The sequence below is a fragment of the Rhea americana genome, unplaced genomic scaffold (assembly GCF_003343005.1).
Source record: "Rhea americana isolate MKP2758 unplaced genomic scaffold, rheAme1 scaffold_169, whole genome shotgun sequence".
NCBI classification, from domain to species: domain Eukaryota; kingdom Metazoa; phylum Chordata; class Aves; order Rheiformes; family Rheidae; genus Rhea; species Rhea americana.
In genome coordinates this window covers 449035-469510 of record NW_028185805.1, presented here as the reverse complement: position 1 = coordinate 469510, position 20476 = coordinate 449035, and the positions used below count along the sequence as shown (strand labels likewise).

The window sequence follows — 20476 nt, the reverse complement described above, 5'->3', positions numbered from 1 at the left end:
CAGTTCCTTACCAACAATACATAAACAGGTGGGAAGGACCAAATTAACAGCATTCAKAGAAACATTCTTCTTGTATTCTCCTCCCTCAGGAGCATTTGGAAGGTTTTAACTAAAACGAATAATTCCTGTCCAACAAATGCATTAAATCTCAACACAGTTGTTCTTTCATCTCATTTCAGCATCTGAGTATGTTGCTCAGTAATTCCCAAAAGGTAGCAAACTGATCCTGCATCAGCTACATGCCAGTTTGGCAGTGACAAAGCAGAGATCTGTGTGAAAGCATTTGTCACTAACAAGGTAAGGTCTCTGGTAACAGGAGGGCAAATAGGAAAGTCAAACCTTTTGGAATTCATGACAAGTGAACTTGCTATAGGTGATAAAATACATTGTTAAAAAAAGACAGACAGACAAAGTCAGACAGACAGAAAGACAAAGTCAGACAGACAGAAAGAATTTATGTTGGGAAAATGCACCGTAAGTGGTAAACTGCAATTACAGAGAAAAACAGGCACCACCTTTTTAAAGGACTCCATTACATTTTGATTCCATTCTCCTGTGGTTTACTTGTGGTATACAAACACATACGCGCACACACACATACAAACTAACTTACCATCCCTCACTTCCACGCCCAGTAACAGCAAAAATAAACATGAAAAATAATATTAAAAAAACTCTGTATTCAGTAATATTCACACCAATGTATATATATATATATCCATTAAAATTATGAACATTTCTAAATATATTTTATGTATCATACATATATTTATATGTATAATTACATATCCACAGAAGTAGTCTTGCTGTGCTAAAGCCAGCAGTAAAAGCAAAAACAGGTTTCACAATAGGACACCCATATATGCATATGTACTGGCTGTTTGGTTTGTGAATTTATTTACAACTTAACTATTTCATAATAAATGCTTACTGTTCTATTGTACAAACGTAATAGTAAAGGTTTAGGTTTGTTTTTTAAATACAAAGACTGCAAATGAATACATGAAAAAAATTACACACCATGTACAGTATTTATAATTTATAAATGCAAAGTTAAGACCTCTTTAAATTATTGCACTTGCATATTTGTTTTTTTACAAAGATAGTTTATATGTATCATATATATATATATGTAGATATATATATATATATATAAAACAATTTTTTCAGCTCACTAAATGTAGTAAAGTTGAATGTTGTTACCTTGAAGTTCTTTCTTCTTCACATAACAGCCCAACCTGAATTTTGAATATATATGAATCTACTCTATAAATCAGTTTGTTCTACTCTAGAAAGCAGTTCATTATTTTAGGTTTTTCGATAGAGTACACACCCGTATTACAATCGAGCACAGTTTTTGGTCAGACAGCAGAATAGAATAGTTGTGATGTGCCTTTGCTAGATTGGGATATATAACCTAAACTTTGAACATGAACTTCATTGTACTAGTGTGCAGAAAGTCACTTCCTATGTTTAGATGAACAAGAGTTTGTACCACTTCTTAGAACTGTTAATATATCACAGTGTTTGAGGCAAATGCATTATTTCAAGTGGGTCAAAATTATTTTGAGCATCTAACAACCTCTGCATTTTTTCTTTAACATGAATAGTGCTACATGCTATCCCTATGATTTTAACACTAAGTGGTCTAAATGTATTCACAGCAAATTGATCACATTGTTTTAAGTTTAAACACATGAAAGAAGTCTGTGCCACATAAAGAGATAAATTTCACACTGCACGTCCCCTCCAATGTAAATATATTTTAGCATATACTCCCACTAAAAAAACCCTAAAAAAACCTACTGCATTTCTCTAATGAAATGATTAATTATATTAATTGTGAAAGTATTACTGCCATGAGTGGAAGCTGAAGATTCTGAACAGCAGAAAGTTGTACTATCTTAAAGAATTCATAGCTTAATTATAACAATGGATTTTGTCAGTGCTGCTATAAAACATGCAACATCTCAGATGCTATGTCACCTATTTTTCTCACTTAATGCCTCAGGTATTGTTTCACAAAACATTAGAAATTCTCAGATATGGCTTGAGACGGCTTTTTTCTTTACCGGGCTTAAAAGGGAAAAGCAATTGGAATCTCAATAAAAAATGTTGTTGTTCTGCGAGTATAGTCTAGCTCTTCTAGGAAAAAAAAGTCTGTTACATTTTTTTATGCATTCTTATCCATTCCGTGCAACATCAATTTTAGTAGGATAACAATACAAGGAGGAATTGCATTTAGCAGCATAACTTGATAAGCCATATGACTTACTGCTGTACTTGTGAATACAAGTCCAGAATTTTGGACTCATTTAAAGTTTTTTCTACCAAAAAATTGACATGTCTTAATCTGCACTCTGTAAGTGGTAAGACAGACTGAATTCACTTAGAAAATACAGCCTGTTATAGATATTTTTGTTGGTTTAGCCAGCAACTCAAAGGTAGTAACTTTTTGTCATGACTTTCCTCCTTTTATACTCCAGAAAAACAAACCGAACTCAATCACTGGAATTGAAGTTTTTCCTTGCAATGGGCACCATGCTATAAGAACTATATATTTTCAGCGATTGGGATAGTTCTGTATTAGGAACAATACCTGCATGTCTTCAGACATTAACAACTAACTGACAATTTGATAAATGTTAGAGAGATCTGTTCTTTTTCAGTACTTACAGACATCAAAACTGTCAATGACTAACAGTTTACTTAAAAACTTTCCATATTATAGACATAGTGTAACAAGGAATATTTTTGCAACCCTGTAAGATCAGCATTCCAGGAGGATGGAGAATAACAGCAAATATACTTAAGCCAGGAAGGAAAAATTTTCAGCTGAGTTTTGGAATTATATGAATTCCATAAAGTATTTTTGTAGTCATTATAGATTTAAATCTTTCCAAGTACATGAGGACACCATGGATTGCATCTTCAGTCCTTAGAGTTGAAAGGTTTCACCTGAATGATTTAACTAAATTGGAACTGCTCAGGAGTAAAGCAGAAGACAAAATATGTAATCCTGTTCCATTTACTATASTATAATTATTTCCTTAAAGTTTTTTTCCACCCCAAAATAGCTTATTTTGGCTAACGATGAATTTCTGCACTTAGAAGTGGCGAAGCAAACTGAAAAGAATGGTGAGGCTGTATGACACAAATAAGGTAACTTAATATTGAACTCTAAACCTCCAGGATATCTATGTACTGCAAAGGCTTAGGTGCATTTATACATTATGTGATTACATATCACATACTGTACATATGTACAAACTAATATTGTATGTGCTCGACCATAACAAAAGGCAAAACTCAGGAGTCCAAGTCATTTAAAGGAAACTGTACGGTGGCATGCTTATTACAGCCATACAGCTCAACAGACATGACATGGAAAAAGAGAACCTGCATTCTGTCTTTAAGTCACTACTGCTATTACTTGCAGTTACACAAATGGCCATATAATCACAGAACCACTACAAGACTATTGTGAAAAAGCATATGAAGCAGTATAGGCTGTATGTGAAAAGTTATGCAAAGACAGTGTTTTCAACTACTGTGCAGATCAATTTGAATATTTTCATTATTTTTAAAAGAAAGATGAAGGCAAATTAAGTGTTGAAACATACTCTGTACAATTGCACTAAGAGTGGCATTAAATGTAAGATCTTACATTCTGTGCATAAGTTTGTAAGACTGATGCCTATGCCAGCACAGAACTGTAAACACAGTATTTCAGAGTACTTTTTTTTTAGTCAGCTATTCTTTCAATTAAAAGGCAGTTCTGAGTCTGAACATTCTTCTCAACTAGGGGAAAAAAAACAAAAGGAAAAATGGAGAAGTTCTTTAATTTTACTTGTTTGGGAGTGGTAGAAAAGAGCAGTAGAAGGCATGCAGTGTTAGTGTGCAATACAAAAGCTAGTCAGTACAAAAACATTTTTGACTTATTGTGATGAGTCCTCCTTATTATACCTGACTTTTCTGACACAGCTCCTGTTCCCAGTAGATAACATACTTTAGGTATGTCTCTTAATATCTTTTAAAATATAACTCAGTGGTAGAAATAAACACAACGACTTTACTTATCGGTGAGCTAGGCAAGGAAATCTTTGCTGTCATATTCAGATTTTAGACTGAATCTTCTGTCACTACAGATACAAAAACTCCAACCTGAAACTATGCCTGCATCTCTCCTTAGAGATAAATATCCCACAGTTCCAGTGTTTAAAGGGAGGAGTTGTCTGGGTTTCTAAATCATTCTGAAGAACAAAGCCCCAGCACCAGTTCCTTCAACATTTACCTTGCAAGTGACAATTTGTGTTATGAYGCTTAATGAAGAACTTTAAACCTTTAACCCGAATGTTGGTTTTCCTTTAGTTTACAGCAAAAGAATTCACTGCAACCTAAACAAGAATTAGTTTCCAGGGATTCTGCTAGAGTTCAAACTGATTACAAGTAGATCACACAAACATTCACAATAGCAATAGGTATATTGTTCTATTTATAGCCAAGAACTCCCAAGTGACACTGGTGTTAAAGCCAGCCACAGTACAGTATAATAAAAGTACCATTGAAACCCTTACTAGAAAGATACAATTTAGAAGTACCCCCTAAGATTTTTTTCCCCCATCAGTTTTAAATTAAGGCCTCAGCATTGTAGCCCATGAGAGAAGGCCAGTCTTTTATATTCACAAGTCGGAAGTTCTCTTTCATTAGCTGATTCCAAACCATCTGGGTTGTCATTTTCCCTCTGTTCACGCTGTGTCACTGGTGTAGGTCAGGAGATTGGCTTCCARAGTCATTAGCTGAGGTAACCCCATGGGTGTTACCTTCCTAGGCAGATCTGCTTCCTAGTTAGCATTTGTAGCTCTTCTTTTTCCTTCTTCAAATAAAAACAAAACAGAACAAAAGTAAACAACCCTCAAAACAAAGAAGGGATGCCTTTAGGGTTAAAGCAATCTGCTGCTGCTGTTCAGTCATCAATCTTCACAGGAAGCGAATCGGAGGTCCCGGGAGYAAGGGACTGCGAGGGAATCCATATAGAGGCCTCCTCTCCTCTCGTCACTTTCTCCCATTGGCTGAGATTGTCCCTAGAGATACAAAAGAGTCAGAGGTAAAGCACAATTCATAAGGTTACTGAGATTTCTTCTGTCTGCTGTACTAGACTTCTAGAGATGTAGCTTTATGCTGCAAACAAACACTCGTATGCAGTCAGGTTTTCATCATCACTCTATTATTTCATCTTTTACCTTGCAGTTGTCACATTTTATAATTCTTGTTGGCTAGCATACATGCTGGCAATATATAAGCCTATGGTATTTGTGCCTCAGAATAAGCCACTACTGGAACAGGAGTCTAGAACCTGCTTCCCTTAAAAATATTTCTAGCCCTCATGGTTGCAAAGAAAATGCTAACATGACCCAAGAACCATTTCTGCTGAGAATACAAAACAGCAGTCTGGAGAGGAGCAGCTTTCCTCACTCAGGACTTCAAGCATTTTACAACAGCATTAATTGGCCCTTTACAAAATCACCAGAGACCAGTACTTTTGCAGGAAACTTCCTTCACTGGAAAACACAAAAGTTCATAAATCCTCCTGAAAATTCTGTACACAAGCTGGCTGACAATATATAAAAAGCTTTATGCCAACACTGTAGGATCAACTTTCAGATACTACTGTGGTGATTGCATGATAAGTCTATTACAGCAGAAGATCATCTTTTCCTGAAGAGAAAATTTTTCCATTGTCTCACAGTCTGGCCAACACTCCAGTCCAAATTTTGGTTCATAAGCCATAAAATGTTGAGATATTAAGCTGGTAACATTAGAACAATCTGAAGGGAATAGAGACTCATCTTACTTGCTGTATATTCATTATCACTCAAGTAATTTGGACATCTATTTTGATGMCATCCAGTTGCAGACCATACAACAACTTACAGCCCAAACCTAGCATTCTCTTTTAAAACACAGAAAGAAAGCAGGCAAGTTCAACAGTTTAAATTTCATACAGTCAAATATCTAGTTGCTAACAATGATTTTTAGCTGTCTGAAAACAATGGTGTAACTACTATGGTCTTACATGCTATGTGTCATATTACATCTGAATTTATGTGGCAGAGCTCTCCTGATTTGTGTGTCACAGATTTTCTGAAACAGTTGATAAAACACAGCAAATAAATAAGCTGGAAGCACAGGAAACAGGTAAGAAGAGAAAATGTTGCAACTTCTAGGCATAGGGGAAGGAAGGATTTGATGGAGTCTACCAAAGGAAGCTGGTGCCCTCTAGGGGAACATCTACATCATTTTTTGAAGGTCGATGGAAACTTGTTCTGCCAGTGCTCCCCCAGGCCAACTGGAGTCACATAGACAGAATTAATATGGCGCTGAATCTCAGCTAATAAAACCAGGCGCTGAGAATGAGAAAAACCAAACTGTTACTATTTCTAGGTCCYTTTCTGGAAGCTGGGAAAATAACAAGGAGAATTGCAGCCAAAATATTCCTAAATTATATCCATTTCAGCAAGAATCCAAAAACCCGAAAGTACATGGAAAATTGTTTAAGAATATTTAGTCTGAACTAAAAGAAAAAAAAAGTAATTTCTCTTACTCTCAGAATAGATCTGCAACTTTTGTGTGCCTCCTGAGTAAATAGGCTATAAAAACACCCCTAGAACTTGCTCAGGACACTATTACACATGTGGATGATAGTTTTGATCTACACAGAATACATATTGAAAAATTTCTCAGTAAAAAACAATAAATACTTGGTAGATAAGAGAATATTTAAAAGTTTTCAATAAATTTCTACCTTACTTCAGGGAAATCAGTGACTGGTACTCTTTACCTTTTCTTTAAGATGCAGATCATACGATTCATTTGCCTTTGTGCTCCCAATGAAGCCCTGGCTCCTTAGTGTCTGGAATAAATACTTAGATGTTCTCAAAATAAAACCTTGATGCTGACATGCTGTCTTCACTGCTTCTGTTGCTATTATTTGCAGCTCATGTCTGTGTTCCAAACAACTCAAGGACATGGCAGCTTAACACTGCGTTCTAAGAACGAGCCCTACTGGTATAGGGGTGATATCAAAATCAGTTCAGTCAGCAACTGAGGCAACACTAAATAGGAATGAGGCTGCATGCCTCCCATCACACTGCGTACCATTTACCCCTCAAAAAAACCCACGCAGTTCAACTATTTAAAACACTCTGGAGTAACCCAAACCCTGCAAAAACATGCACATCTGATAATTAGGGAGTTGAAGTCAGATCTGTGTTCTTGGAATTTCCAGTCAGCATCTCCAAATCTGAACACAGCTCTCAACACTTCCTCCTCAACTTGCTCTAACAGACAGTTTCAGGTAGGTCTGTGAAGGGTAATTTCAAGGCAGAGCTGTTAAACTATCAAACTCCATATCATGGACCTTACATGAAAGTATAGTTTTTCAGGAAACTCTTCAGACTTACAGAGATCTTAAACTTCAGTTCACACATGCATGCAGCAGTCCTGCATCACTGCAATCTAAATTCAGGGAATGCACAAGAGCAGGTGGGGAGAGGTARCTAAAGCTGTGACCATACAGAGCTGTGCCCAGTTTGGAGATTATGCCAATGCAACTTTCAGAAGTATATTTGCAGTTCCAAACATTAAGCATAACTCATAGAACAGAAAACACCCATATAATCTTTGCAAGGAATCTGATCACTACTACTTCAGACATCCCATCCTTTGCAGAGAAGCTCACTCTTGAGAAGATGCTCGTGCTTGCTGTCAGAATTATGACACACCCTCCATCAAAAGCATGTATGTATGCTGGTGCTTGGTACTCTACAAATCAACTTTCAACCTCCTTAGTTGAGTACTGAAAAATAGAACATCACGTATTACGAGCTACTTTTGAAAATAAACCTCATTTAGGTATGTGACTAGAGATCAAAAAACACAGGTCTTCCTGAAACCCTGATCCTGAAAAAAATGTTGTGTAGCCTTAGGCACTCAGCCCAGCCTCTCCAAGCCTCATTCTCCATTAAGGGGAAATAACAATGCTAAAATTCCTACTAAAGATACTACCAGACTTATGCAAACACTTCAAAAGGAAGTGTAAAACCATTCTGAAGACCCCTCATTTGATTGTACTAGTAATAGAACTTTCCTGCCATACACACAGAGGCTGCTTCATTAATCATATGGGCTCTGCAAGACATTTTTGTATTAAAATTATACAAGTACTGATTTTAGGAGTGAAAATGCACTCAGATGTTGACAAATACTTAACACTAAAGATTCAAAATTGTCACATATTTAAAGCAGTTTGGTAAAATTCATTAGCTTAAATATAAACAAGTAACTGGAAACACTCATGATGAACACCACTGCATTTCTACTGCTTGGTATTACAGATGATGCGGTTGTAGTCTATATAAATAGTGTAAAACTGTTTCTGAATGAGAATGTGGTTAGGCAATGCACAACCTGTTTCCAGTTACATGGACCAAATAACTAACATTTTGCTTTTAGCCATCACTACACCTGAAGACTGTCTAGTACCATGCCTTCGAGCAAGGATTACAAATACAGCAGTTAGAGAATTTTCAAGATCTCAGACTACCTCTCTTCAGCAGCTGGATGATTCATGGCCTTGTAAAGATCAAAAGGTTTRTAAGTAGTTCTATAGTTTCCTTCATGTTCTTTGATTTTGCACTGAAAGCAACTCTTTATTTGTCAGAGTACACATTATTCAATTATCTATAATCAAACTATCAACAAGTATGTATTAGGTCACCATGGCTCAAGGAGTACACATTCCTATCCAGTACTGTAACTCTGAATTCCAAAACAGGATTTGGACTTTGATATCATTATGATAATAGTCTGCAGCATTTTGAAACCAGAGAAGAGTTTAATGCTATATTTTAAGTGATGGAACCACTGAAATATGCACTTACGAATACTTCTACATTATTCAATTTAGGGTAACAAATTATTGCCTGCTATTTAACAGAAGTTGTTATTTTCAAAACTTCTCAAAACAAAAGATACTAAAGACAGGCCTTGGGAATTTCACCGCACTAACTATGCATTGAACCCATATCTCTTCTACCTACTTTATCTCTTACAGCAGTATACTCAAACTTGATTTAAGATCTTCAGGTGATATTACTCGAAGTGCTAAAGAAAGTATTAAGAGAGAAGACCATGTGGTGAAACTAAAATAGGGCTTGTTCATGGATAACGATCAAGTGATTGATGGCCTCACCTCAATATGCTGAAGAGCAGAGGACGAGGACATGCTGGATTTCTTAGAATTAAAAAAAAAAAAAATCTGAAAGGGATAGAATCCTTTCTTATTTAAGCAAGAGGAAAAGGAGAACAGATTAAGCTGGTGGGATAAACTGTGAGTTTTTACAYGTGAGGACTAGTTCGCATCTCAGTATTGTCCAGAAACTAAGTGAAGTTAAAAACTTCACAGTGTYTATATACAGTGGACATCCTTCTGCTATTTCACACAGATCTTTAAGACCAAAAGGTCAAGAAAATGACAGAGTAGGTGAAGCTGCCATACAGGGGAGAAAAAGAAAAGAAAAGAGAGAGAGAAGTGCTAGTAAAAGCATGGAAAAACAGGTCTCTCAGCTACTCCCTGAATATGACTGAAGACTGTCAGAATTTAGTAACTGTTTTTCTTAGAGAATACTGATTAACCTGAAACTTTTAAATTAAGTCTACTGGTTTCGACAGACTTTTTGCCAGTGAAGACTGCTAAGCTGCAGGATGTAATTATTGGTCAGAGCTTCCTACAAAGAGATCCACCATCATTGCAGCATAGAAGCAGCCAACTGGTTAAGGACACTTCTCTCCTGCAGAAGATTCCTAGCTACACTCTTAGCAATTGGAAGGACAAAATTAAATCCATCTCACACATATTGCAGTACTATTCTTATGTGTCCAGTTACTGACTATTCTAAATTGGGGCTCTTTTCTTTCTCTGCTTTTTAATATGAATGTTCTGATGTGAAATAAAACTACATGCCAAAAAATTAGCATTTTTTATAAAACAGAATTCTTATTTTCTAGACAATCTTAGTTGTGAGAATAATACTGAGGTAAAACGGATACAGAGGGAAACTGCACTGAACCAGCCTAGATGAAAATACGTTAAAACTGAAACTGTTTATCTCTGAAGCTTTAGGCATCAAACATCTTAATCAGTTGTGTCTGTAGAGCAGTGTTGGATAGTCCCAGCCAGCAGTTATCACCTTTGGGTTTCTGGATAGATTAATAATGAGATGTATATTTGTTTATCTACATGCAAATTCTAAAATCAAAGGTCTATAATTTAAGGTCTGTATTTCCAGATGGACCTACAAAGCAGGTTCATTTTTTCCTTAACCAAGCTACATGCTAGGCAAAAAAACATACATTTACTCACCTGCATGCTCGGAGTAGTGGCCCAGTTGGAGGAAAGATCTGTGCAAGTGTGGTATAACATGGAATGGCTACAGCATTGTAGAACCCAATCTGAAAAACAGCAATGAAAGAAAGTAGTTAAGTAAAGCCAAACTACAGTCCTGAAAGATCACAGATTACTAGCTAAAAGCTAGTTGATTACTTATTTAATTACAGTTTATGTTAGTACTTTGAACCTCTGCACATAATCTTCATATTGACTACTTATTTAATTACAGTTTATGTTAGTACTTTGAACTTCTGCACATAATCTTCATATTGGAATACTTTAAAACAAAGCATAAACAGTGATGTCTCTGATGATGAGAGCACTTCAAACTATGCTCAGTAAGGCTTAAGGGGGAGGGGGAGAAAAAGCATGTTTGTTAGATCTGTGCTTTCGTGCCATTAACAATTCTTTCACAAATACCTAGAGGAATACTATGTATTTTTGAAGATGTTCAAAGATAACTAAAACAGCTTGTGGAAAAATAAAACAAGCGCAGAAAAATGTTTCTTCTCTTGTTAAGCTCATACTAGATATATAAATTGAATAAATTCACTGCTAATTCCTTATTAATGAATTTTATTCTAAAAATGTGATGTAGCATACTGTGATTAACATGTTTCAGAATATAAAAAATTCTGTAGTCTCTCTTAAACCAAATATTTAATCTATAAAGATTTTGGGTACTTTGCTTCTATTTTTTAAAATACTGCCTTTCATTTCAGAGCTATTGAAATGCCTTTTTGCTAGCTATTGCCATTTTAGCTTTCAGAGGTCACTGAAAGCAAAGTAGTCTTTCACATGCACACATACTTGTATTTATGTACGTAGTACGTACGCAGGCAATTGACAATTTGAATTTACTTTTCTTGGTCCTGATAGTCAGCAAACTAGTTAGCATGTTTATTCAAAAAAGTTAATTCAAAGATCTTTTTGTTCTTGAATTCGTTTTTATGAAACACCATTTTTCCCTAGGAAAAGCAGAAAATAGCACTCATTGCTGCATATTTTGCTGCACCACTATGCAAAGGAAGATCAATACACAAACAGTTTTTAAAAGTTTTTAAATCAGGTAATTGAGCCTCCTGGGAATATACTTTTTAGTGCTTATCCCCAAGAATCTCTTCACCTCATATGATTGTTTTGGGGAAAATCAAAAAGCAATGCCTGTAGTTATCCAAAATACTAATGAAGTAGTACTAGCCTAAAAACACAAATATTTCAAAATCTGAATGTAAATATTTTAACCAGGAACAGGTGAAGCACTTCAACTTGCATTCAGGACAAAACAGTGAAAACTTATCTAGGAGTGGAAGTAGTCACTAACTACGTAGAAAAAATGTTTATGACACTTCTCAAAATTGTGCATGACTGATTTTAGCTAGAGATAGAAGTCCGAAGAATGAAACAGCTGACTTTAATTGCACTTATATTAGGATACACTAGACGTTATTCAAGACAGACCTCCTTCATGAGACCTGCAGAAAAACCCGTGAATCACAATGCAGAGGACTGTGAACACAGGAAAGCACCATAGATTTGTGAGGTTTTCTATGTCACTACAATACTGAGCTGACTTTTCTTGCATTCTTCCACAGTATTTCACTAATATTACTTTAGCCCTGCCTTAAAACTCTTCTAGGAGATACACATTCCACAATAATGCTCCTTTAYAGAACACCTTAACGAAGACCACATAGCCTGTAAATGGCTGCAGAGAGAGTCAATGGCCAGCATCAGGGTCTGAGTTTGGCCATGAGCAGCTAGTCTCCTGTGTTATCTTATAGCCTATCTCCAAGGCAACTTCAATAACCACTTGGACTAAGTCCTCAGCAAAACTGTATTAAAAGTATTTGACAGAAGGCTTCACATCCTCTGTTACCTAACCAAAAATCTCATTTAATCTTTTGCTGTGGATGTAACTTACAAGTATTCTTTAATCCACAAACCAGCACCGAATGCCAAAGCTTACCTGAATTAATTTGCAAATTAAAATGTCATGACATAGTAAATATTTAGCCATATGCCAGATGAGTGAAATCTGTCTTTTCAAATCTGTGCTTGATATTCATTACTCTCTAACTTTTCAGAAATTTACTCATTTGTTTTCTCAATACTTCTTCAATATATTATTTGAGTGTGTGGATGAAAGGAGAAACTGCCATTCCTAAGCGTTTATATCTCCTTATCAAATCATTTATCACACGAGATGGAACAGACTGTATCCAAATGCAACATGAGTTTTCAAAAAAAAAAAAAAAAATACAACCATGCCAGAGGCCTGTCACCACTGCACAGTATATTTATTTCGAGGGAAGGAAGTAAGAATAGTAATAAGATATAAATAGCTGTATTGGAAACTATAAGAACATAAAAGTACTAACATATAATCAGCACTAAGTCTAACCTGAAGACAAATTTACTTTTGTTATTGAAACTACATGATGCTTTCACACTGGAACTATTTTATCATGTTTAAACCGTTCCTGAAGTCTTCACAGAATCATAGTCTTATTCTGTTACAGGAAGTAGAGCTATGTTATTTCAGGGCAGCAGCAAACAGCATATTGTTGCTTCAGTAATGTCTTTGAAAAAAATGTTTTCTACTGCTACTTAAAAAGACCAGTTGCCCTGATTTGCAGATAGAAAACAACTCACTAGGGCACACACATATCCTAACACCAAATGCAACAGTCCATAATATATATGTAATATATACAAAAGTTTTTATATACATGTTTAATTAACATTATAAAGCATGTATCATTTTACAAAGAGAGTTCATACTTGACCCTGAGGGACTTCATCCTTCTTGTCTCTGTCCATCATAGGAATAGGCTGAATACCYGTTTTCTTCATTTCATCACCCTGGGAAAAAGGAGGCAGAGAGTTGTCTGTTAGTTTTCTAGGTTTCCTCTATAGTCATTGAAGGCACCTCCAGAAGATAATTTATCATACCTTTCTCATGAGATTGTATCAAGTCAAATTCCAATTGCCTATGCTCTCTTCCAAGGAAACATTTTGGTGCTTTAAGTTTGCAATATAATGAATTAATTCTGGTGTGAGTTGAGTAGTTAATGATTGTCTTTCTACTTGTTAGCTTCAAAACTACCTCGAGCTCAGAAAAGATGAAAGCTTCCTGAAGCTGACTCCCTCCCATATATTTGGCCTCAATATCACCTATTACCATGTCCTGCTGCAGTTAACCAACAAGAGATGCAATCACAAAGCTATTTCCAAATTAATGTCTGTTTTTGCTGTTTTCTCGTGCCCCATATTTGCCCCATCAAGTAGTCAGATAGGCTAGAATCATTGCATCTATTCACTGTTCAGCTTTTCAGACATTTTATTTTCAAAAGCAGCAAGAAAAAACACCTCCTTCCCCAACTGATAAAAAAGAAACCTGTAAGAACTGCCAGCACAGAAATTCAGTGGCCTGTTATTTAGGAATTATAAACAATTTTTGTGTGCCTCCTGTAAATAAAATTTAATTTTCTCCCATTTGCTTGAAGTACTGCTGTTGACTGGTCAAGACCGTCTGCAGTCACTCTCAGTGATCAGTCACAGTCTCACTGATCAGATCCTAACACTGCACCACTTAATGCATATTTAATAAATACGTTTTTAAGCTCTCTGGTTAACATAGTATCAAGTGTCTTGGAAACACCTGAAACTTTCAGGCAGCTGTCCAGCCTCTGATAGAGTGTGCCAAAACTGAACAAAGCTCAGAACTATGTTCATCACTCTACCTTGAAAGAAAAAGGTATGTGTCTATATGTACATGATGCATTACCAGATGAGGTATGCTGTAAAAAAAAGTAAAACTATTTTTTGCTCTATAGTTGGTGACCATGATCAAAAAGAAGTTGAAAGCTGAAATTCTAAACCACTAAGTTTGTATCACTGTACCTGGAGTACAGGTATAGAGTGGCTTATTATAAGTCTATTCAAAAATACTGCTTAAAGGGTTTAACTACCTACTTTCTCGTATGTCACAAAAAATTACAACAGTCAGATCTTATACAAGCCTGTAATCCTATATAATGGATCAGGAAACGTATTATTCTTCTCATGTTGTAGCACTGTGGGAAATCTTCATGATGAAGTGGTATCAAGGGATACCACTTTGCTGAAAACATTAGGCTTCATTCAATGAAAAAGAAATAAAAGCCAGTGTGATGTACTGCAAAATTGCTACAACTTTCTCTGCAGTTGTTTATTGTTTTATACAATAATTCTATATTGAAAATGTTTTATAAAAATCCTCTAATAATTTGTTCAGCATATTAAGATTATGAACTCAAGTAGAAAATGTAAGCAACTTTTCCCCTGTACGTAGAACTAATACAGCCATTCAATCTAACCAAAATTAGAACTTTTTTAGAGTTTATGTTTTTCCCCAATTAAGTAACAATTTCTTCAGTGAAATGCAATCTAAACTTACTACTCATCTTTCTACTTAGCTTTCCTAGGATTTTCTCTATATCTATCCCCAGTTTTCTGTTTTAGAGAAGCATGTAGATGTAGTTAGATTTGTCAGCTATCTTGACTGCACCACAACAAATTCAACTCCTGACATCTGTCAGACAACCTCTTCTTAAAATGGATTCAGTAAAATATCAATTACAGATTTCAATTCCCAACAATAATTTCTAATGTAAATTTGCTGCACTAGGTATTAATGTTTTATAAAAACTACTATTATTAACTCATCCTTGGATTTCAAAACAAGTTAAAATTTGGACACACTCAATTCTGCCCAAAATTCTGTTTTCACTATTGTTGAGAAGGAGTTTAAAAAAAAAAAAAAAAAAAAAAAAACAGCTCCTTCCTCCTACACTGAGTTCACAAGAATTGCAAAAAACTGACTATGTAATCAGTAAGCAGATTAATATTATACCTCCATTATATTACTTGTAAGAATACTCACTTTTCAGTGCTGCCATTTTATAAAAGGACTACTGAACTAGATCTTTGAGTTTATAAAGTCTGCAGTTTTCAAACATTTTATTGTGGTCTGAGCTGTTCAAAATTAAGCACATAACAACACTTAAATGCAACAAAAATAAATAAAAAAAAGCCACAAGTCATGCACATGTTGAATTTCATAAGAAACATGGAACAGGCAGGACAAATCTCCATGTTATATGCATGCTATATCAACTCTGTTGGTCTGATTTCAATTTTACACCTATGTAAACCAAAAGTAAGTCCAAAGAACCACAGCTTACAGACATATGTGCAATACCAGTTCTGAAAACATTACATACTTTCTGAAACTGCAGAAATCAGCTCTGTGCAACACTCTCAAGAATTTATTCCTTATATCCACAAAGTAGTATTTCTTTCATCTTCAAAGGTGAACAAGTAGAGCATTTATTCCTCAGCATAGAACATTTAAGAAATTGCACTTTCTTTTGTATGGACATGATCACACAGCACATCTCAATGCCATGTTTTGATTCGCAGTCTCATCTGTGGAGTAACTCTCAGTACATTAAAAGATGAACTATCTCTCTTTTGTGCTGGCTCACAACGAAGATTCAAAAGCTGGGATCAGAACAATTTTAAGATTTATCATATTTGCTTTAGCATCTCCTGAACGCATACTGCAGCTTCAGAAGTGTGTGTTTTAAGGCAGCTGCTTGGAAGCTGGTTTCATGTTTTGCATTTCTAGAATGCAATTAACTTCCTCACAGAATTACTGTAACTGACTCAAAAAAATCCTACAGATTCTTGTATGTTCTGTTGCCTGGTCACTTTTTCTTATGACATACTTCCTAAATCTGTCTTTAACATGCAGCAAGAGCAGTGCCTGCAAATCAGGAAGCTAACTTGGCTCTTTGAAGAGTCTCAAAGCAATTAACAAAACACGTGCATGCACCAATGAAGTCTTTAAAACAAGCATGCTAAGATACCTACTGCAAATTGTTCTATCAGTGTTTTTCTCTTCCTATATACTTCCATTTGTAAAAAAAAAAAAAAAAAAAAAAAAAAAAAAAAAAAGAGAGTAAACAAAAGAAATGCACATACCTCAGCCCAGAACTCTGCATATATATCATTGGCTGTCAGCCTGGTAACTGGCCACAACTTTGTTACAGAACACAAATCACAAGCAGTCATCATCAGACCAATAACTCGATCTCTAGAATAAAATAATATTAAATTGTAAGTTGGTAAAGAATTAATTATCATATTCTGAAGCTTTCATTTGCCCTTCCTAAGTACAATCTGCAATAAAGTATAAATGTTACCAAATTTCTCCCATCTTGCTTTTTTCTTTCCTACCTGTTTAAGATTTATTAGTAAGGCACCACACAATTTTTTCTATTATCTCATCATGCAGTATTACTGTATTGAAACTGGAGTTCATCAGCTAGCCTCTGCACAACTACAATCATAGCAAGGTATAAAAGAACGTCCGTTATAATGCTCGTGTGCTCCTCCTTGATTTTCTGAGAATAAAGCTCAAGTCTATAAAAAGGGGGATGGCATATCCTGTTGCTGCATTTCTTTCCACTGTTTAAAGAGATTAACACATGTACACCAAAACCAGCAAAATCTAGTTCTGAGTCTATGTCAAGGAACTCCATTTACAAGTAAGCTCTATTTCTTCTTCCCCTTTTTCTCATAGTATTTTCTACATATTTGTATTTGTTGCAACAGCCAGCAACTGCATCTTGTGACTTAATTTTTATGTGACAAAGGATTCAAGAACTGCCTTAAGCAAACTATTTAACCTAAATGTCAGCTCTACTAAAGCAATATAGGAGCTTAATGAGTGTCTCCATAACAGCCTGAGTATTTCAATAATCCAAATATGTCTTAAGACGTATTTGAACAGAAGTCATTGCTCTGCTGGAATGAGTTCTAGCCCAGGGAGGAGAAACTCGCACAGTTCTGTAACTCTGTCCTATCCACTGACTAGCCTGTTTACAGAAGAAATGATCAGCATTAGTAGGATTAAAATCAGCAGTGTAATACACCCACGTGCGTGCACACACACACACAATCCTATTTAAAAAGTTTTCTAGCACTTTACTGCTACACAAATCTATATTTTCTGAACCTAAGGCTTATAAAGAAAATGGGAAAATTAGCTCATGAAATTAATTTGTTCCACCTGAGGGAGCTCCTACAATGGGGCCAAAGGACACCTGCATCTTTTTTAATGCCTATACCATGAAAAAGCATGGCTTGCTATCTTGCATGCCGGATGCGATGGCAGTCATAGAAGCTGTATCAGTAGACAAATACACAACACAAAACATAAAAACAGACAATATGATACATAGATAAACAACAAAGTACAATTCCCCTGAGTTAAAAAAAAAAAGGATTCACCACCCAGATAAGGACCAAATTTAAGGTTTCATTACACCATTTTTATTGTCATATAAAAATCAATTATAAATCTTGGATTCTTCAATCACATTACAAATTGATTTCCTATCATGAGGCACATATTTTACACTGAAAATGTCCTGAGGGTAAGTAAAATTAAAAATGTAAACCTAATAGAACATTCAATCATACACTAAACAGTTGTGCATCACTGCACATCCTATTTAATGTTTATAAACCTACATTTTAGATTTTCCTGGTTAATTTCATTCTAGGATTATCAGGACCTACTGCAACTCTGTGTTGATTTTAAGGTTTACTCAAGTCTAATAAATTTCTTCAGTTCTATACCACGAAATAAGCTCCTAATAACAGCCCTTTGTACAGTGTTGTGATAATTTATTCAACACCATCAGCAGAAACTTGTAAAACTCCTCAGGGAACTAAAGAAGATCCTAGTATCAAAGTTCCTTTTGGAGAAATCACAACCGTAACTCAGTACTTTGCTACCTCTCTGATTCTATCTGCACTACAGCAAAGACAAGATCTATTTTCCAGTTAAGAAGCCCTGAGAGGAGAATGAAAGGGCTGCGTGAGCCCTCTAATGAACACTTATGAGAAACATCTCTCATCCACGGTGCACTGTGTTTTCATTACGTGGACAAGGAGAGTCATGTATGTATGAATATACACATATGTAGCATAATTTTTAAACTGGAAGCTATCTTAATACACAAAGGTTAAGATCTGACCAGAATTCTGTCTTGTTTCTTTGGTTGGGTCAGGTATGTTTTCTGGAGTCACCGGTTTCATCAAAACTCATGATCATAACAGAGTATTTTATGAAGTCAGTAGCTCATCTAGCTAATAAACAATGTTTTAAGGTTGTTTGTTGTTTTTTGGAGACAATGAGGGATTACAAAGAGCTTGCTTTTTTTCCCCTTCCTTCTCACATCATGAACCAGAGTAGGAAAAATAGAAATCAGAAAAATAGAAAATAGAAATAAAGATTGCAGGAATTGCTTTTGAAGGTACAGCAACAAATAAATTAAATTATGACAAACTACCAAAAGTTTAACTCAAATCAAACATCAAACCTTAGAAAACAATACTGCTATACACCAAAGAATTCAAATGTACTATTTTAGCAAAGATGCTTCAAATACTGATCTCTAAGATGTCTTGTGACTAGCTTATACTTACTGTGTTTGTATGGTTTTCAAGTAATTACAATTTGATCTTGTCATATACAAATAACTACTTCTGTAGATGATGTGGGATGACTTCCGCTCAGCATTAACTTTTCAAAAAGCATGTTTAGAGAATAATAAAAATTGAAATAAAAATAAAATGAAATAATTTTTGCATTTTACTTTTTTTCCCCCCCACTATCTAACTTTCCTGCACAGACACCTGACAGTGAATTGTGTAAATGAAATCTGAAGGCAATGACATTCAAATATAACACAATTACTACTATATCCCTGGCATTTTACACACAATTGGTCTTAGAAATTCTATAGGTAACAAAATTACAATGTATAGAGCAAATTTCAGGGTTTTTATTTGAATTCTTTGTTGTCTTCTGCAAAAATTATTTTTTTGGTCTTTGTTTTTTCTTCTCCAGGAATAATATCCTGGAGAAATTTGCTTCCTTACCTATGTGCTTGGTTCTTAAGGTTTAATGCTCCCGTCTGATGCAGCTCTTCAAGCTGTTTTCTATTTCCAAAATACAGGGCAAGGTCTGTAGCGATGATGGCTTTGCGGATGATCTCAAGGACTTGCTCGTATTCACTGGAGCTCAGATTGGAGAAGACATTGTGCCCTTCCAGCTATGAAAAAGTAAAAAACCAATAAAAAGCACAAGCTCTAATTCTGAGATGATTTCAGTCTTGTCTTTACTAGACAGGTTACAACAGTTTTACAACCCACTGACAATTTTTGTCCCAAGTTCAAACACTGACAGCCTGAAATACACTTTTTTTTATCCTTTCTTTTTAAATACTGTCATGAAACGGTAACGATTAAACCACTGATTTGTTCGGGGGACTGCTTCCTGTAGAGTATATTCTTTCTGAAGCCTGAAAGTACTACTGAAGACAAATGCTAGCTTTTCCCACTATAATTTATAAGCAGTACATACACAGCACTTTCAGACAGTATTAGCTTGAGAACTCATGATTTAATCCAGATCCAGATTATTGCATTGCCAAGCTGGTCAACTTGAGTGACTTACTCTGAAGAATTTTTGATACTGTATAACACAACACAGATTTTAAAAAAAAAAAAAATCCAGGTTACAATACTAAAATAATTACATATTGATACAGTATTTCAAATGAAATGCACCTGCAATTGCTGCACTCTCTGACACAATTTTCTTTTTAGAAATAAAGTAATTACAGTACTTTCACGTATATGAGCATTTGGGAAAAAGCAGCTTTGTTCAACTGTGAGCTGACTGACTCCTAAACTAAAGACAATATTTTCCACTATGGAGGCTCTGGCAACATGCCACTGTCATCCTCTTTCAATTTCCACTATGTATTATTGTGTATTTAACTGACAATATCCATGTACTGTGATCACTCATGAAACTGTATCACATTATGAAGTCAACACTATTCACTGACTCTAAGCTTTTGAAAACAACTTGTCAAAAGTCTTCGTACTCTTGAGAGGAAA

The 20476-nt window shown here is 35.3% G+C and overlaps 1 protein-coding gene across 2 annotated transcripts in view; it reads right to left on the bottom strand.

The window, feature by feature from the left end:
• Positions 1 to 1170: 1170 nt before the first annotated feature.
• Positions 1171 to 20476, bottom strand: part of PDE10A (phosphodiesterase 10A) — a 186140-nt gene continuing 166834 nt past the window's right edge. For both annotated transcript variants that reach the window (XM_085300770.1, XM_085300771.1), the window contains 5 exons: positions 19451 to 19623; positions 16481 to 16592; positions 13235 to 13315; positions 10424 to 10512; positions 1171 to 5084 (listed from right to left, as the gene is read on the bottom strand). In XM_085300770.1, coding sequence (XP_085156896.1) covers positions 4967 to 5084; positions 10424 to 10512; positions 13235 to 13315; positions 16481 to 16592; positions 19451 to 19623 — 573 coding nt within the window. In that variant the 3' untranslated portion in view covers positions 1171 to 4966. The remainder of the gene's footprint in view (positions 5085 to 10423; positions 10513 to 13234; positions 13316 to 16480; positions 16593 to 19450; positions 19624 to 20476) is intronic.